The following is a 16,311-nucleotide window of genomic DNA, read 5'->3' on the forward strand; positions in this document are numbered from 1 at the left end:
GGCCTGTGCTCTATCCACTGCACCACCTAGCTGCCCCTGGCCATTTTCTTTATCTGATACCACTGTTCAAGCTACTTTCCTTTTTTTCCCCTTGCAATCCAAAGTTGGTTTTGATAGCTTTTTTTAAGTTAAAGTGATTCCTTTTCTTTCCTTCACAAGAAGCACAATTAAACTGTCTCTCTAGAATACCACAGAATCTATCACTTTGCTCTCAATTGCTTTCATCTCTCACAGGGATCAAATATTAAACACTATCTGTGTGATCAGTTATAAGATGATGTGAACTACCTTATAAATACACTAACTCTTAGGTCTTTAGTCTTTTTTCTGTCTTTATGGTTGATTAATCTACTGTTAGATCACTTTCCTGATTCATTTTCATCTTATACTAAAGTAATCAAGGAGCATATTTTCATATTTTCACATTAATTATTAAAATTACATCATCTCTCACTAATTACCTGTATCCCCATCTATTGAATATCATTATATACTGAATAAAAGAGAAAACACTCATAAATATTTGCTTATCTCTTTACATATCTGAAAATTCCCAATCTCCAAAACTTAAATATAAAGATTATAGACTATACTGTTTATTAACAATATAATGAATAATAAAAAAGATATAAAGTTATTAACAATGTTATCAGTTGTAAGAAAGATCACAAAGTCACTTTTAGCTATCACTACAGTAGCTCACACACCCTCAATTCTAGAAATATCACCTCAACATTCAGTTCTATCAGTATTCCAACTAACATCTATTTTAAAGGATTCTCTTCTTGAGTCTTTATAAGAAAAGACTGAATTAAATTCTTTTAGTCCCATTTATTTGTCCTCACTTCTACTTTGTAGTTAACAATTTCTTCAGAAGGACAATTAAAAAGCATTTCCTCAGAAACTCTTCACAAAATGAATTAAACTATAATACCAAGATTCTATTGCTTTCAAAGATGCCTAGTCTTTCTGGATAAGGTTATTTAAGAGATATAGACTCAAAATATCTCAATCCATTTTCATGTGATAATAAGAGTAAGAAAACACAAGTTATTTATTCCCAAGACATGAAGAAGAACAATTCTTTTTCAGATATACATCAAAATAGAAAGCACACAAAAATAATGTAAATCACAGATCAATTATCTAGCCTCCTCAATTATCTGAAATTTTCCACAAATTAGAAGTGTCATTCAGGTTTCATGTTGTCCATATGTTAAGTCCTAGGCACTGCTCTCCTAGGATGAAGTTTGAATACTACTTCAGGTGCTGTTGATTTAGCATGCATTTGACTAATTAAGGCAGCTTGATGGTGCAGTGGGTAGTTTGCCAACCCTGAAGTTAGGAGGACATGAGTTCAAATACAGCCTCAAACACTAGTTGTATGACCTTGGAAAAGTCACTTAACTTTGCTATCTCCAGCCATCCTGATTCATATCTAACCACTTGACCACAGAATACTTTGAAAGAGAAAGTGACTTTTATACAACACTTAGGTCCAATTCATATGTATGTAAGGTAAAGACCTATGGATAACTTCTATAGGGAAGAGTTGCCTTACAAGGAAGTAAAGGCTCTGGAAAACCCTTCAGGGAGAAGGGAGTTACTCTCTCTTCTCCAACCTCACTCCTCCACCCACATCAGTTATAGATTCTAATAGTGATTTAATCTTTTTTACCCCAACTTGCAGTTCTAGAGTGTCTTGACATTTGAGATGAATTCAAAGCACAACTGAAGGAGCAGATATATGCTCTACAAAAAGACATGGGAAGGGTGTGGCTAGGTGGCTCAGTGGATAAAGCACCGGCCCTGGAGTCAGGGGTGTGGCCTTGGGCAAGCCTTGCAAAAAAAAAAAAACCTAAAACAAAAAGACATGGGAAGAATTAGTTTTGAGAAAAAAGACTTTTGACCCCAGAAAAGATGGGATCCACCAAAGTACTAGAGTCAGCTTGTACCATCTCTCTAAAAAAGCTGATTGTTAAATTTTCAAAACATTTATGCCTCATAAACAGGCAAATATTACAAATCAGGACTTGATTTTTCATTACTGTTGTTGTATAGACTTTAGAAAATGAAAAAATTAAGACAGATTAAATATTAAAATGGATTGTATAGATAGAGAAATGAATATGTATATTTCTTTTTCTGGAAATCCAATTGTTAAGTAGATTACCAGCACACTTCTGGATGTGAAGAGGATTAGATTTCAGGAATCCAGGTAAGAAACTCACTGTCAACATTTAATAAGTGCTTACTACCTGCCAGGCTCTAAACTAAGAGCTAAGAATACAAAGAAAAACAAAAACCTTCCCTCCCTTCAAAGATCTCATATTTTAATAGGGGGAGGCATCATATAAATAACTAGTTTCATGCAAGAATTATGCAGAGTTTATGAAAATAATATGACAGGGGAAGAAGGAAAAACCATAGAAAATATCATGGAAATCCATGGAAATACCCCAGGAAATCATAACATATGCTACAAAGATAAAAGGGACTTCCAGGCCCTGCAGTATCATGAGTTTTGAATAACATTAGTAGATACAAAAAAATTTTTTCAGACTAGAATGCTGTATCAAATCTAATGAAAAGAATTTTAGCAGGGATAAATGTAAATTCTTATACTTGCTTCAAAGAATCAACTTCAGGGGATGGCTAGGTGGCGCAATAGATAGAGCACCAGTCTTGGTGTTAAGAGGACCTGAGTTCAAATGTGACCTCAGAGCCTTAATAATTACCTAGCTGTGTGACTTTGGCCAAGTCACTTAACCCCATTGCCTTGCCAAAAAAAATCAACTTCACAAGTAAAAATAGTCTTAGGCAGCAATTCTTATTTAAAAAGAAAAAAAGATATAAAGGATCATTAAAGTACTGAGCTGAAAGTTTAATATTAGCAAATTATATTATATGACAGACAAAAATACTAATGCAATCTTTGAATTAAGAGAAGCATAGTACCCAAAAGTAGTAATCTGATGCTTCTATGACACAGAAATGATCCTTGGTTCTTGAAGGGTTGCCACATAAGACAAACTTTGGGATGTTTTTACTTTATGGGAAAAGATTTCAAAGATTATCCCAATCACAGACTTCATCTTCTTCTTTCTGAGGATCAGAGATTTCAATGTAGAAATCTAAATAGAGAAAGATTCCCCACCAGAAAGTAATGAATTCTTAACTCTGACAATCTATTAAACAAAGAAAAAATATTATGATCATTGTGTCTATTTGTCCTTTGAGATGACCTTCCATTTTTGGAGTCATGGTAGCAGAATGAAAGAGAAAGAAGAAAGAGGGTAAAAAGAGTTTTTAGTTTTTAGACCTCCAATAAAATAAATATTGTTCATAAAGTAATCAATCAGTTAACATTATTAATAGATTACTATGGAAAAAGCACTTTGATAGGCAACAATGGATTCATATGCAAAGTTGGTCAGTCAATAAACATTTATGAGGTATCTATTCTGTGCTAAATATTGACATTAAAAAGAGGAAAAAGAGAGTGACTGCCTTCAAAAAGATAACAATCTAATGGGAGAGATAAACAAGTAGGCAAGTTTGTACAAACAAGTTATATATATATAAGAAAAATAGGAAATAATTAAAATACAGAAGATATTAGAAGGAAAAGGTTTTTAGTAAAAAAAATGAAATTTTAACTGGGATTTATAGGGAGCCAGAAAAGCTGGTAGGAAAGAAAGGTATGAGAGACAGTCATAGAAAATGTACAAAGTGGAGAGAGATGGATGATCTTCTTTGAGATACAGAAAGAAGCCTGGGTTCCCTGGATTGAAGAGTATATGAAAAGAATAAAAAAGACTGGAAGACTAGAAAAATGACAGGGGTGGGAATTTTAAATGCCAAATAAAGGATTTTAAATTTGATCCTGGAGATGATAGGGAGTCATTGGGGTTTGTTGAGTAGAGGGTTGATACAGTCAGAATTTTGCTTTAGAAAAAAATCACTTAGATTGCTGAATGGAGAAAACTTGAATCAGACAGACATAGCAGCAAGTATTCCAAGAGTAAGCTGATGACAGCTTGCACTAGAGTATTCACAATGTCAGAAGAGAGAAGGGAATATATTCAAGAGATGGCATAAAGGTGAAACTGATAGACCTCAACAATAGATTTGATATGGAAGGGTTAGAAAGAATGAAGAATCAAGGATGGCACCTAGGTTAGCAGCCTGAGAGACTGAAAGAAATAGGGAAGTTGGGGTTGGCGAGGGTTAGGGGGAAAGGTAATAAATTCAATCTGGGACATGTTGAGTTCAGAAAGTCTACTGGATTTCCTGTTTAGGATGTCTGAAAAAGTATTGGCAAGATCAATAACCTCATACCACTGAGTGATATGTCCTGCCTGGTCTATGACCTTGAAGACAGGATTCTCTTTATTGATGGTAATGATGACTTTGTTCCATTCCCTGGAGTCTGTAAGCTGCCAGGTTCTATCTGCTTCCTTAAAAGTAACACATGGTTGCTGTAAGGAAAGTTAGTAAACAAAATACTCCAGCTTCCTTCATCTCTACAAATGGAGAAAAAAATAACTTTCATAGTCCAGGGGACCTAATAGTATATAGTGTTGACAAGGTGTGGGAAATGGTTCATTTTGATCCCTTCTCCATTGTAATCAGTATTAATCACTTCAATGTGATTCTATAAGGAGTAGTGATTATTCGCAATTATTGTGATACAATCATGAAGTAATATATCTTTAGTCAGTCATCTTACAATAGTACAAGAATAAACCTGTACTAATACATATCTTACACAGATCCTATGGGGATAATTAGATAAAATAGGTTCTTATGGTAGGCCTCAAACTTTAATCCAATGTTTACCACTTTTTCACCAGTTATGTGCACTCACTTGCACAACCACAAGAATGCTGACAAAGATATCTCCATTCTGCTTTGCTCAAATTCCATTCCAAACTTAGAATGGGTAGGGAATTTTGGCAAAATATGGAAATTGTCCAACTTTTTTTGTACTGTCACTCTATCCCTTTTGTCCAACATGAGAAATGATCATCTTATGACCACTTAATCACTGGAAATAACTCTTGTCTTTGCCTTCTTATGACCACTAATCAGCAGAAATATTTCATGCTTCACTCAACCTATGATACCCCTGCTAATACACCATTTTTTAATTTATACATCTTTTTTTGGCCCTCAAAAGTCTATCAACTAATAAGGTTTGTATTTTACTTTGCCTCTCCTGAATACCTGGGTATCAGACTATAAAAACAAAGTACTGGTGACTGGGGAACATTTTAGATTGTAAGGAAAATCTGAGGTCTACTTCATTAGAGAAAGCCATGGACCCTTTATTAAAGTGCTATTGGCTTAGGGCCACTGGTTTTTTCTTGTTGATTGGACAATTTTCAACCTCAAAATGGGATATTTTTGAGTGATTCTAAAGATTTCCATTTGATCCTGCTTATAATAATATGCACAGAAATCCCTAAAAGGGCCCAGACAGATACTCAGTCTAAAATACTCCTTTCCTTTGTATTCTGCTCTCTAAGGCATCTTCTATATGATCCATATAGGGAAGAAATCTTAGAGGGTGACCCCAGGCATTGGTGAGAATGAAGTTATACTAGTGCCCTGGTATACAGTTTTACAAGTACCCCATTATTTTCTTTTCACCACCATTTGCGATCATTGTCCTCTGCCACCTGCTGGGCACCTTTTTATACCCACAGCTCTATATGTGTATCCTGCCATTTCAAACTCTTGTTCAATACACAATTTACATGTATATAATTATAGGGTAAGGGAAAATTATGGCTAAATTCTGAATCCACACTCATGGGGCTCTTCCCTGAAGGTAGAATCAATCTATTTGTCCCTGAGACTAGTCGGGCATGGAGTAGAAAAGATCACAGAATATGTATAAATCCAAATTCTCAAATATATTTCTATTGGGTACTTTACCCCCACCTTTTTAGATCCTGATTAGGGAACCATTTGCAAAAGGAATTTATCTTTAGGGATTCAGGTGTAAATAACAGCCCATTTCAGTCACTCAGAAACATAAAAAGAGTATTCACCATTTGGAGACTTGAAAAAAATTTAGTTGACTTCACAAAAGTACATCCTCAGAGATTTCCTTCAGTCTAAAAAGAAAACAACTGAGAGAATGACAGCATCAAATCTCTCCATTTTCACCTTTTTTTTTTCTTGAGAAACAATCAAAAATTTCACTGGAGATGACAACAATGAAAAACATACCAAAATTTTTAGTATGCAACCAAAAAAGGACTTTAAAAGTTAAATCCTTAGACATTTTCTGGGTTTAATTGCTTTGGGGCAGGGATTCACTTAGATTAGATTTTGTTTATACTCTAATAAAAATAAGGTAACTTAATTGGGTGGGGTCCTGACAAAGATCTAGGAAAATGTTCCCCTAGGATTAGGCCTGTCTCATCTATCAGCTAAGTCCTTCAGAGACTGACTGACTTGACTCCAAATGAGGAAATAAAAAACCTGAATCCTTTTTCAATATAGGGTTATTGATATGCCATATTTCCCCATGTATAAGACACATCTTAATTTTGGGGTCTGAAATTTGAAAAAAAGTATTACATAAAGTTATTGAACTCAAATTGTATTCATCATAAAATTCATACTACTCACCTGTCAGATCTATGGGAAGGGAAGCAGTTAATGCTCAAAGAAGAGATGGAGAACATCATTAAAAACAAACTAGATAATTTTGATTACATTAAATTAAAAGGCTTTTGCACATACGAAACCACTGTAACCAAGATCAAAAGAAATATAGTAAATTGGGAAACAATTTTTACAACTAGTATTTCTGACAAAGGACTCATTTCTAAAATATACAGAGAACTGAGTTAAATTTAAAAAAAAACAAGCCATTCCACAATTGACAAATGGTCAAAGGATATGGAAAGGCAATTTACAGATGAGGAAATCCAAGCAATCCATAGTCATATGAAAAATTGCTCTAAGGGCAGCTAGGTGGCAAAGTGGATAGAGCACAGGCCCTGGAGTCAGGAGTACCTGAGTTCAAATCCAGCCTCAGACACTTAATAATTATCTAGCTGTGTGGCCTTGGGCAAGCTACTTAACCCCATTGCCACTTAACCCCATTGCCTTGCAAAAACAAAAAAATTCTAAATTACTATTTATTAAAGAAATGCAAATTAAAGCATCTCTGAGGTACTACCTCATACCTCTCAGACTGGCCAATATGACCAGAAAGGACAATGATCAATGTTGGAAGAGATGTGGGAAATCTGGTACACTAATAGATTGTTGGTGGAGCTATAAACTCATCCAACCTTTCTGGAGAGCAATTAGGAATTATGCCCAAAGGGCAACAAAAATGTGCATACCCTTTGATCCAGCAATACCACTACTGGGTCTATACCCTGAAGAGATCATGGAAAAGGGTAAAAATATTCATAGCAGCACTGTTTGTAGTGGCAAAGAAGTGCTATCTCTTATTATTTATTTTTCTTCCTTAAGGATATGATTTCTCTCTCATTACATTCAACTTAGATCAATGTATACCATGGATGCAATGTAAAGATTGACAGACTACCTTCTGTGGGGGGTGGGGGAGGGAAGCAAGAATGGGGTAAAATTGTAAAATTCAAAATAAATAATATCTTTCTTAAAAAAAAATTCATACAACTCTCATCACTGTCAAAACTCCCATCCATTAGCTTGTCCATATATATATATATACACATATATATATATATATGTATATATGTATATATATATGTTTTAAGATTTTTGCAAGGCAATGGGGTTAAGTAGCTTGCCCAAGGCCACAAAGCTAGGTATTTATTAAGTATCTGAGGTCAGATTTGAACTCAGGTACTCAGGTACTCCTGACTCTAGGGCCTGTGCTCTTTCCACTATGCCACCTAGCTGCCCCCCCCATCTATATCTGATGACAAATCACTGTCTTAGGAGAGCCTCTGATTACTATCCTGCCTGTGCTCTGGTTTGACCAAGCCCTCTTTGGGTAAGTCTGGTGTATGGATGCATGCTTAGTCCATTTTGTTTCATGAACTTGAAGCATCACTTATGTCCCCCTTTAAAATCAGTCACTTCTTTTTCATCAGAAATTCTTGCCTCATGCTGAACCATCTTTGTGGTTTGCTCATCAATCTGTCTCTTCAATTCCCTCTCTAAATCAGGCCATTTTGCTGACTTGCCTCTCATGGCTTTCTTTTGCCAGGATGTTTTCAGTAGGGTTTCTTCTTCCTGTAGCCAGTCTCTGATTCTTTTCTCAGTTGGAGGAGGACCAAACTAATGTTCAGCAGAATGATTTCCATTTGCTTTTAATTTGAATTCAAGTACGAAAATCTTTTCTAAGTCATTTTTGGGCAGAACATGGCAAAACATAATATAATAAACTGGTAAAAAAATGTAATACAATGAGCACAAAAACAAGTGCAAAAAAAAGTGGGAATTGCAAGTAAAAAAATCTACAACCACTGTATAAGACTCCCAGTTTTGGGACCCCAAATTTTTCAAAAAAGGGTACATCTTATACATGGGGAAGTATGGTAATAGAAAATAATCACTACTCTCATGTCTCTCACTCACCTTGATTTCTTGAAGTCTCTCAGCCTAGCTTACTCTAATTGCCTCTTGAACTCCTACTCTCCATTGAATCACCATTCTAGATCTTCCTGTCCATATACAAATAAATTCTCCTAAGGTGAAAGGAAACTGCACTATTTGAAACTGTCTCCCAGAAACTCATGTGGTAAACAGTGAAGATTTTCTCTGCTCATAGGAATTTGCCAAATATCTGCTTCAATTAGTTTTCTAATTTTCACCTTATTGATTTCAGAACTTAAACTCCTCATAAGATGCAATTACAGGGGCGGCTAGGTGGTGCAGTGGATAAAGCACAGATCCTAGGAGTCATGAGTACCTGGGTTCAAATCCAGTCTCAGACACTTAATAATTACCTAGCTGTGTGGCCTTGGGCAAGCCACTTAACCCCATTTGCTTTGCCAAAAACCTAAAAAAAAAAAAAAAAGATGCAATTACATAACCTGAAGAACAAAATGAAATATTAGACTTTTTCTCCAATTTTCACATCCTCTTAAACCTCTCCCAAATAGGAATTAGATGGAAGAGGTAAAGCAATCTAAACTTTTTTCAGTCTATAACACTTAGAACCCACTTGAGTTTGACACTATTGGACCAGATCTGTGAGCTGTTGTAAATGTATAATTTGCTTTCCCAGTCTCCATAAATGTTTATAGCAGGTCTTTTTTGTAATGGCAAAATTATTATACATAATTTTTGGTTTAGCCATACAGTCCTTCTAACTGTTTCTCCCAAATGATACCTGATTCCCTGTACTGACTCTCTACCTAGGTTTTCCCTCTTTCACAATTTGATTTAAGTCAGGTTTTTACCCTGAAATGAAATAAAGATTCCTGGGACTTATGCTAAACACCACCATCACCCCCAACTGTACCCTCTTTAATGCAGCTTTCATGGCATGGTTTCCTGACCACCTAGGGGCAAAGAATGGAATAATGTTTGGCAAATGTCCCAAGACCATACCATCCAACCCTACTGATCAGACACATTTTCAAAGGGAGGCATCTATCTGAGAGTTAAGTGCTACAGTATCTTCACTTAATATGTTTCCTATGCTATGACTACATATCTAAACTAATAGTTTAATTCCATTAAATACCATGCCTCTTCCCTGACTATCCACCAAAACTTGAAATTGGAGTTCCTCTATTGGAATCTCTTGTTTTCAATTCTGGACACCTTTCCAGATTTTTCCCTCTCCCTTCCTGGCCCACACAAGATTATCTTATATCTCTCTTGAGATATAACCTTACTTCTCTCCTGAAGGTAACACACCCTTGATTAGTCCCCTGAAAGACAGCCCTGTTGCCAGATATTTGTCCTTTGTTCACAAAGAAGATCTTGACATTTGCTTGTTTGATAAGTCACTAGCTTCACATTCTCCTCTAGAGAAGATCATGACTTCAGGGAGATGATCTATTCACTGAGTCACCTCAATGCCCTCTCTGTATTGCAGAGTTACAGGGAAACATGATTGTTGATTAGTTGAGATTAGTTGCCAAAAAGGACTTACTTGAGTCAGTTGCCGAAATAAGTTGAGAGAGACCTCCAGTAAAGTAGACAAGACAGGGAGATATTGTGGAATTTCATGAACTTTTGAGTAATGGAATGAAGCCTTCAGAGTTACATTCTCACATGTAATGCCATCCCCATAAAGTCCCTAGATGTTCAGGAATTACCACTTTAGAGAGTGCTAAACAGGATCTTCGCCTGAGTGAGATTATTTTACCTTTGAGCTGAGATTTTTGTCTTGTTTCTAGGTAAAAGTATTTTTGTAAGATATTCTACTCTGTAGTACTTTTTCTCATTTTTATTTGTAGTTTTGTTTGACTAAATGAATTTTCTCAGTATTTATGATAGTCTTTTGTATAAGATAATTTGATAGGAAAAGTCGATAAGCTAGCAAGAATTAGATAAGGGTTACTAGCCTCCCTACTTAAAATAATAATAATAATGATAATGATGATGTAGAAAGAATGATGATAATAGGTGGTATTAATATAGTTCTAAGGGCCAGACACTTTACAAATATGATCTCATTTGATCCTTAACAACCCTGAGAGATAGGTACTATTTATAACCTATTTATAAGAAAATTTTGGCAGCAAAGGGCAATAAAACTGTGCATATCCTTTGATCCAGGAATACTACTACTAGTTCTATATTCCAACAATATCACAAAAAATGGGAAAATATTCACATGTTCAAAAATATTTATAGCAGCTCTTTTTGTAGTGGCAAAGAATGGAAAGTTGAGGGGAATGGTTGAATAAGTTATGGTATATGAATGTTGTAGAGTTCTGTTGTTCTGTAACAGATCATGAATGGTCAGACTTTAAAGAAGCATAGAAAAACTTGCATGAACTGTTACTGAGTAAAGTGAGCAGAACCAGGAGAACATTGTATACAATAACAATAACACTGCGAAATGATCAACAATATCAGGCCTAGTTTCTCCATCATCTAGCTGCCATTAAGAGCAATCAAAGAAATAGCTTTCCTTCTAAAACCCGAAAAAGTCATCCACTAATAATAAAGATATTTTAGGAAGAGAAAAAAGATATAATTCTAGTCCAACATCCTCCTGGAGATTGGAAAGATCATTCATACTTAGCATTCCTGGATTTTTCCTATCTCTTCTCATTTAAAGTGCTAACAGTAAGGGTGAGGTTCTTCTTCCATTTTACACTAAGATGGAAATAACCTATCCATGCCACCTAGAAGTCACAAAACTATATATTTTTTAAAATAGACAATCTTACTCAACACATATACTGTAGGTTTATATCTATAAGTTGTATACCCTCTCCCATTGGAATGTAACTTCTTAAAGGAAAGAACTGTTTCAATACTGTATTTTTATCCTCAGGACCTAGTCACCTAGTCAATGCCTGACACACAGCATCTAGAATAAAGGTTTGCTTATTGATTGATTTATTAGATAATATAAGTAGTCTGGTTTCAATTGATTTTCTTTCTGTATACATAGGCTGAACTCTGAATCTCTGCAGTGTTACTGAGTCTGTATCCTGAAGAAATCATATAAAAGGGTAAAAACCCACATGTACAAAAATATTCATAGTAGCTCTCTTTGCAGTGGCAAAAATTAGAAATTGAGGGGATGTCCATTGATTGGAAAGGGGCTGAACAAATTGTGGTATAAGTATGTAATGGAACTATTGTTCTATAAGAAATCAAGAGTGATGGGCACCTAGATGGTGCAGGGGATAGAGCACCAGCCCTGGAGTCAGGAGTACCTGGGTTCAAATCCAGTCTCAGACACTTAATAATTACCTAGCTGTGTGGCCTTGGGCAAGCCACTTAACCCCATTTGCCTTGCAAAACCTAAAAGAAAAAAAATTGCCTAGCTGACTTTGGGCAAGTCATTTAACCCCATTGCCTTAAATAAATAAAATTAAAAAAAAAAAACAGAAGAAACAGCATATATACTCAATGGGGTATAGACATCTAGAGTAAGAAAGAGAGAAGGGGGACAGGGGAAGAGGGGGATGTGAGTGATGGAGAAGAGGGTGGACTATCAGGGAAAGTTGTCAGATATAACACATTTTCTTTTTTACTTCTTTCAAGGGGCTGGGATTGGATGGCCTATCCAGGACTACAGGGCTGGGTGGTTGCTGGGCCTTAGAGGTGGTATGTGAGCTCCGGGTCTCTTGGCCCCAGGGCCGGTGATCTGTCTGCTGCACCACTTAGCTACCCTACAGCACATTTAAAAAGAGGGACAGAGTGAAAGGGAGAGAGAAAATATAGTGTGTGGTAGTGGGGAAGCACAAAAGGAGGGAGTTGTGATCAGCAATGGCAACGGTGGAAAAATATGAAAGTAGCTTTTGTGATGGACTTATCATAAAGAATGTGATCCACCTGCAACAGAGCTGGAGGTGTTGGAACACAGACTGAAGAACATTTATCATTATTATCATCATCATTATTATAATTATTATTTGGGGGGGTTGCAGGGCAAATGGGGTTGGGTGCCTTGCCAGGCCACACAGCTGGGTGATTTTTGGGTGTCTGACACTGGATTTGGACTCAGATGCTCCTGGTTCCAGGGCCAGTGCTCTGTCCACTGCTCTGCCTAGCCACCCCTACTGCTATTACTACTACTATTATTATTGTTGTTGTTATTATTATTTTATTTTATTTTTATTTTATTTTGGGGGTTTGGGAGTTTTTGCAGGGCAGTGGGGTTGGGTGGCTTGCCCAGAGTCACACAGCTGGGTGATTGTTGGGTGTCTAGGGCAGGATTTGGGTTCGGGTGCTCCTGCTCCAGGACCGTGCTCTGCATCCACTGAGCCACCTAGCTGCTCCTATTATTATTATTATTGTTTTTGTTTTTATTTTTATTTTTTCTCTTTCCTTTATTTTATTGCTTATGAGGGTCTACATTTTTTGGGGGGAGGAGGGGGTATTATGTTTACTCTTAAACAAGAATGTTTTAGTAATGTATAAAAAAATCATTTGTACAAAAATAAAAATAAATATTTAAAGGGAAAAAAACAGAAATCATGAGAAACGGGATTTCAGAAAAACCTGGAAAGACTTGCATGAATTGATGTTGAGTGAGATGAGCAGAACCAGTAGAATATTATATATCTTAACAACAACATGGGTGATAATAAACCTTGATGGACTTGCTCACTCCATCAGTACAATAATCAGGGATAATTTTAGGTGACCCATGATGGAGAATATCATCTGAATCCAGAGAAGGAACTGTGATGTTTAAATGAAGACCAAAGATTATTATCTTCAATTTTTTAAAAAAGTTGTCTTATGTATTACATAATTTTTCTATCTCTATATTTTCTTTCTTCCTTATGGATCTGTTTTTTTCTCTGAACACATTCAATTTTGATCCATGCATCATGGAAACAAATGTAAAGACTGTATCAGATTGCCATCTGTTGGAAGGAGGGGGGGAAGAGAAGGGAGGAAGAGGGGGGAATTTTAAAATTCAAAGTCTTGCAAAACAAAAAATGATTGGTAGAAACTACCATTGTAGTTTTTTAAAATCTCTTCAGTGTTTCAGAGGCTGATGTAATGTTATCTGCAAAAAAGAAACAACTGAATATTCTCAATATCCACAGGGCATCTCTCGGACATACTTTAAGACAATGGCAAAAACTTTGGTTCTATTTTATCTTTCCAATTTTAGTATATGTTCCACCAAAGCAAACACTGGTTCTATTTTAAAGAATCAGAGGATCTTTACACAAAATTATCTCTTTTCACACCTATTAATGAATCTTGTATGGTTAACTTGTAAGTGGGAGACACAATGCTGGAGACCTTCTGAGGTTTCCTTTTGTTCTTCTTAAATGCTTTTCTAGAGTAACAAGAAAAATTAAAATTGGAGATTGAATTTTTTGTTGTTGTTCAATTGTTTCAGTTATATCCAACTCTTTGTGACCTGATGTGCTATTTTCTTGGCACAGATATTGGAGTAGTTTGTTATTTTCTTCTCCAGCTCTTTTAACAGATTAGAAAAACTGAGGAAAACAGGGTTAATTGACTTGCCCAGGGTCACATGGCTAGTAAGTCTGAGGCCAGATGTGAACTCCAGAGTCAGTATCCAATCCACTGTCACCTAGTTGCCCTTTTACCTGTCAGTCAATTCTGTGATTGTGAAGATGTGGTTAATAATAGACTATCCTTTAAAAGAATCTTTGCATTACCTTCTGGTATTTATAACATATGTGTAACTTGATGCAGGTCTCTCTGGCTCTCAGACCATCTCCCTATCTCCTACATCAAGAAATCTCACATACAAAAATTCTACTTCTGTGTTCACAAACTCCAAAATTTCCTTATTTGAACACAATATTGTCATTCTACCTCTCCCTCTGCTTTATAACACTACCCTGTGTTATCAATACAACTCCAATACCTCCATGGCTCAGTTCTTTCCTCAGTCATTACTCCTGCATTGACAATATTTTCCCTCTCTTCTCTACCTTAACTCTGTGTGAAGTGGGTGAACCAATTGAGTTTCACACTGTCCTCTCCTCTCAGTTCCCTTGGCATCATATCACAGATCTAGCCCTGCAAAGTCTCAGACTTGAATTATTCCCACTTCTATTCTGTTCTTATACTACTGAATGAAGCTGGGGAGAAAAAACTGTGGTGACTAGATGCACTACAAATTTATGTTATATAATTTCAACCAGGTTCTCACTTCAGAAAAGTTATTCTTTTATATTTCATTGATCAACTCACCATGACATTCTTTCCAAACTATTCATTCCTTTTCAAACATCCCATGACTCCCCTAACCTCATCCTCTCAGTTAAGAACTTTGTCCCAGAAAGCAGACTGCGGTTGAAGAGTCCTTGCAGCTGCCGCTGCGCTGCGGCTTCTGTCAGTTCACCTATCGCCCGGGGCTGGGGAGAGAGCCATGTCCTTGCTCTGCTACAACCGAGGCTGCCGCCAGCGTTTTGATCCTGAAACCAACACGGATGATTCTTGCACATATCATCCAGGAGTTCCAGTCTTTCATGATGCTTTAAAGGGTTGGTCTTGCTGTAAAAGAAGAACAACAGATTTTTCTGATTTTTTAAGCATTGGAGGCTGTACAAAGGGTAAGCACAATGATGAGAACCCCCCTGAGCCTGTCAAACCCGAAGTCAAGACTACCTCTGAGAAGAAGGAGTTGTGTGAATTGAAACCTAAATTTCAAGAACCTATTATCCAAGCACCAGTAGAAGCAATAAAAAGGCCAAGCCCAGATGAACCAATGACAAACTTGGAGTTGAAAATAGCTGCTTCACTAAAACAAGCACTGGATAAACTTAAACTGTCAACTGAGAATGAGGTAGATAAAAAGGATGAGGACAGTGATGAAATTAAGATTGGGACTTCATGTAAAAATGGTGGCTCTGTAAAGACCTACCAAGGTCCACAAAGTATAGAAGAAGTTTGTATTTTTCATTCCGGAGTCCCTATTTTCCATGAAGGGATGAAATATTGGAGCTGCTGCAGGAGAAAAACTTCTGACTTTAATACGTTTTTGGCCCAAGAAGGGTGTACAACAGGAAAGCATTTGTGGACAAAAAAAGATGCTGGGAAAAAAGTTGCTCCATGTAGGCATGACTGGCATCAGACAGGAGGTCAAGTTACTATCTCAGTATATGCTAAAAATTCACTTCCAGATCTTAGTCATGTAAAAGCAAATAGTACACTGTTAAATATCCACATTGTATTTGAAGGAGAAAAGGAATTTCATCAAAATGTCAAATTATGGGGAGTAATTGATGTGAAGAGGAGTTACGTAAATATGACAGCCACAAAGATTGAGATAACAATGAGAAAAGCTGAACCTATGCAGTGGGCAAGGCTTGAACTACCTTCACCCAAAATGCAAGATGAAAAAAAAGAAGATATAGCAGATTGAGAGCAAAGGAGTGGGGGTAGGGATGGGACATTAGCTATTGCCTGTTTTGAAGTTCCTAATACTGTGTGGTGAAGTGGTGACTTGCTATTAGAATCATATACACACATAGACACATATGTATGTCTGCCCATACATGTTATTAATATGGCATTCCAGACCTAGTTAAAAACAGATTCCTAGAAACCGAAGTTTTTCCAAGTTCCTTTGGACTAAATGGGAATGTTTTTGCTATCTAAATATTGAACTTAAATTCCTGAGTCAGTAAAAGAAAGTTCTCTCTTCCCTTACTA

General features: G+C 36.3%; 1 protein-coding gene across 1 annotated transcript; it reads left to right on the plus strand.

The window, feature by feature from the left end:
• The first annotated feature begins 15,020 nt into the window (after positions 1-15,020).
• Positions 15,021-16,032, plus strand: LOC141520370 (cysteine and histidine-rich domain-containing protein 1-like). The gene has a single exon (XM_074232068.1). The coding sequence runs from the start codon at positions 15,026-15,028 to the stop codon at positions 16,019-16,021; it is 996 nt and encodes a 331-aa protein (XP_074088169.1). The 5' UTR covers positions 15,021-15,025; the 3' UTR covers positions 16,022-16,032.
• The last annotated feature ends 279 nt before the right edge of the window (positions 16,033-16,311 follow it).

The sequence above is a fragment of the Macrotis lagotis genome, chromosome 1, assembly GCF_037893015.1.
Source record: "Macrotis lagotis isolate mMagLag1 chromosome 1, bilby.v1.9.chrom.fasta, whole genome shotgun sequence".
In the NCBI taxonomy this organism is placed as follows: domain Eukaryota; kingdom Metazoa; phylum Chordata; class Mammalia; order Peramelemorphia; family Peramelidae; genus Macrotis; species Macrotis lagotis.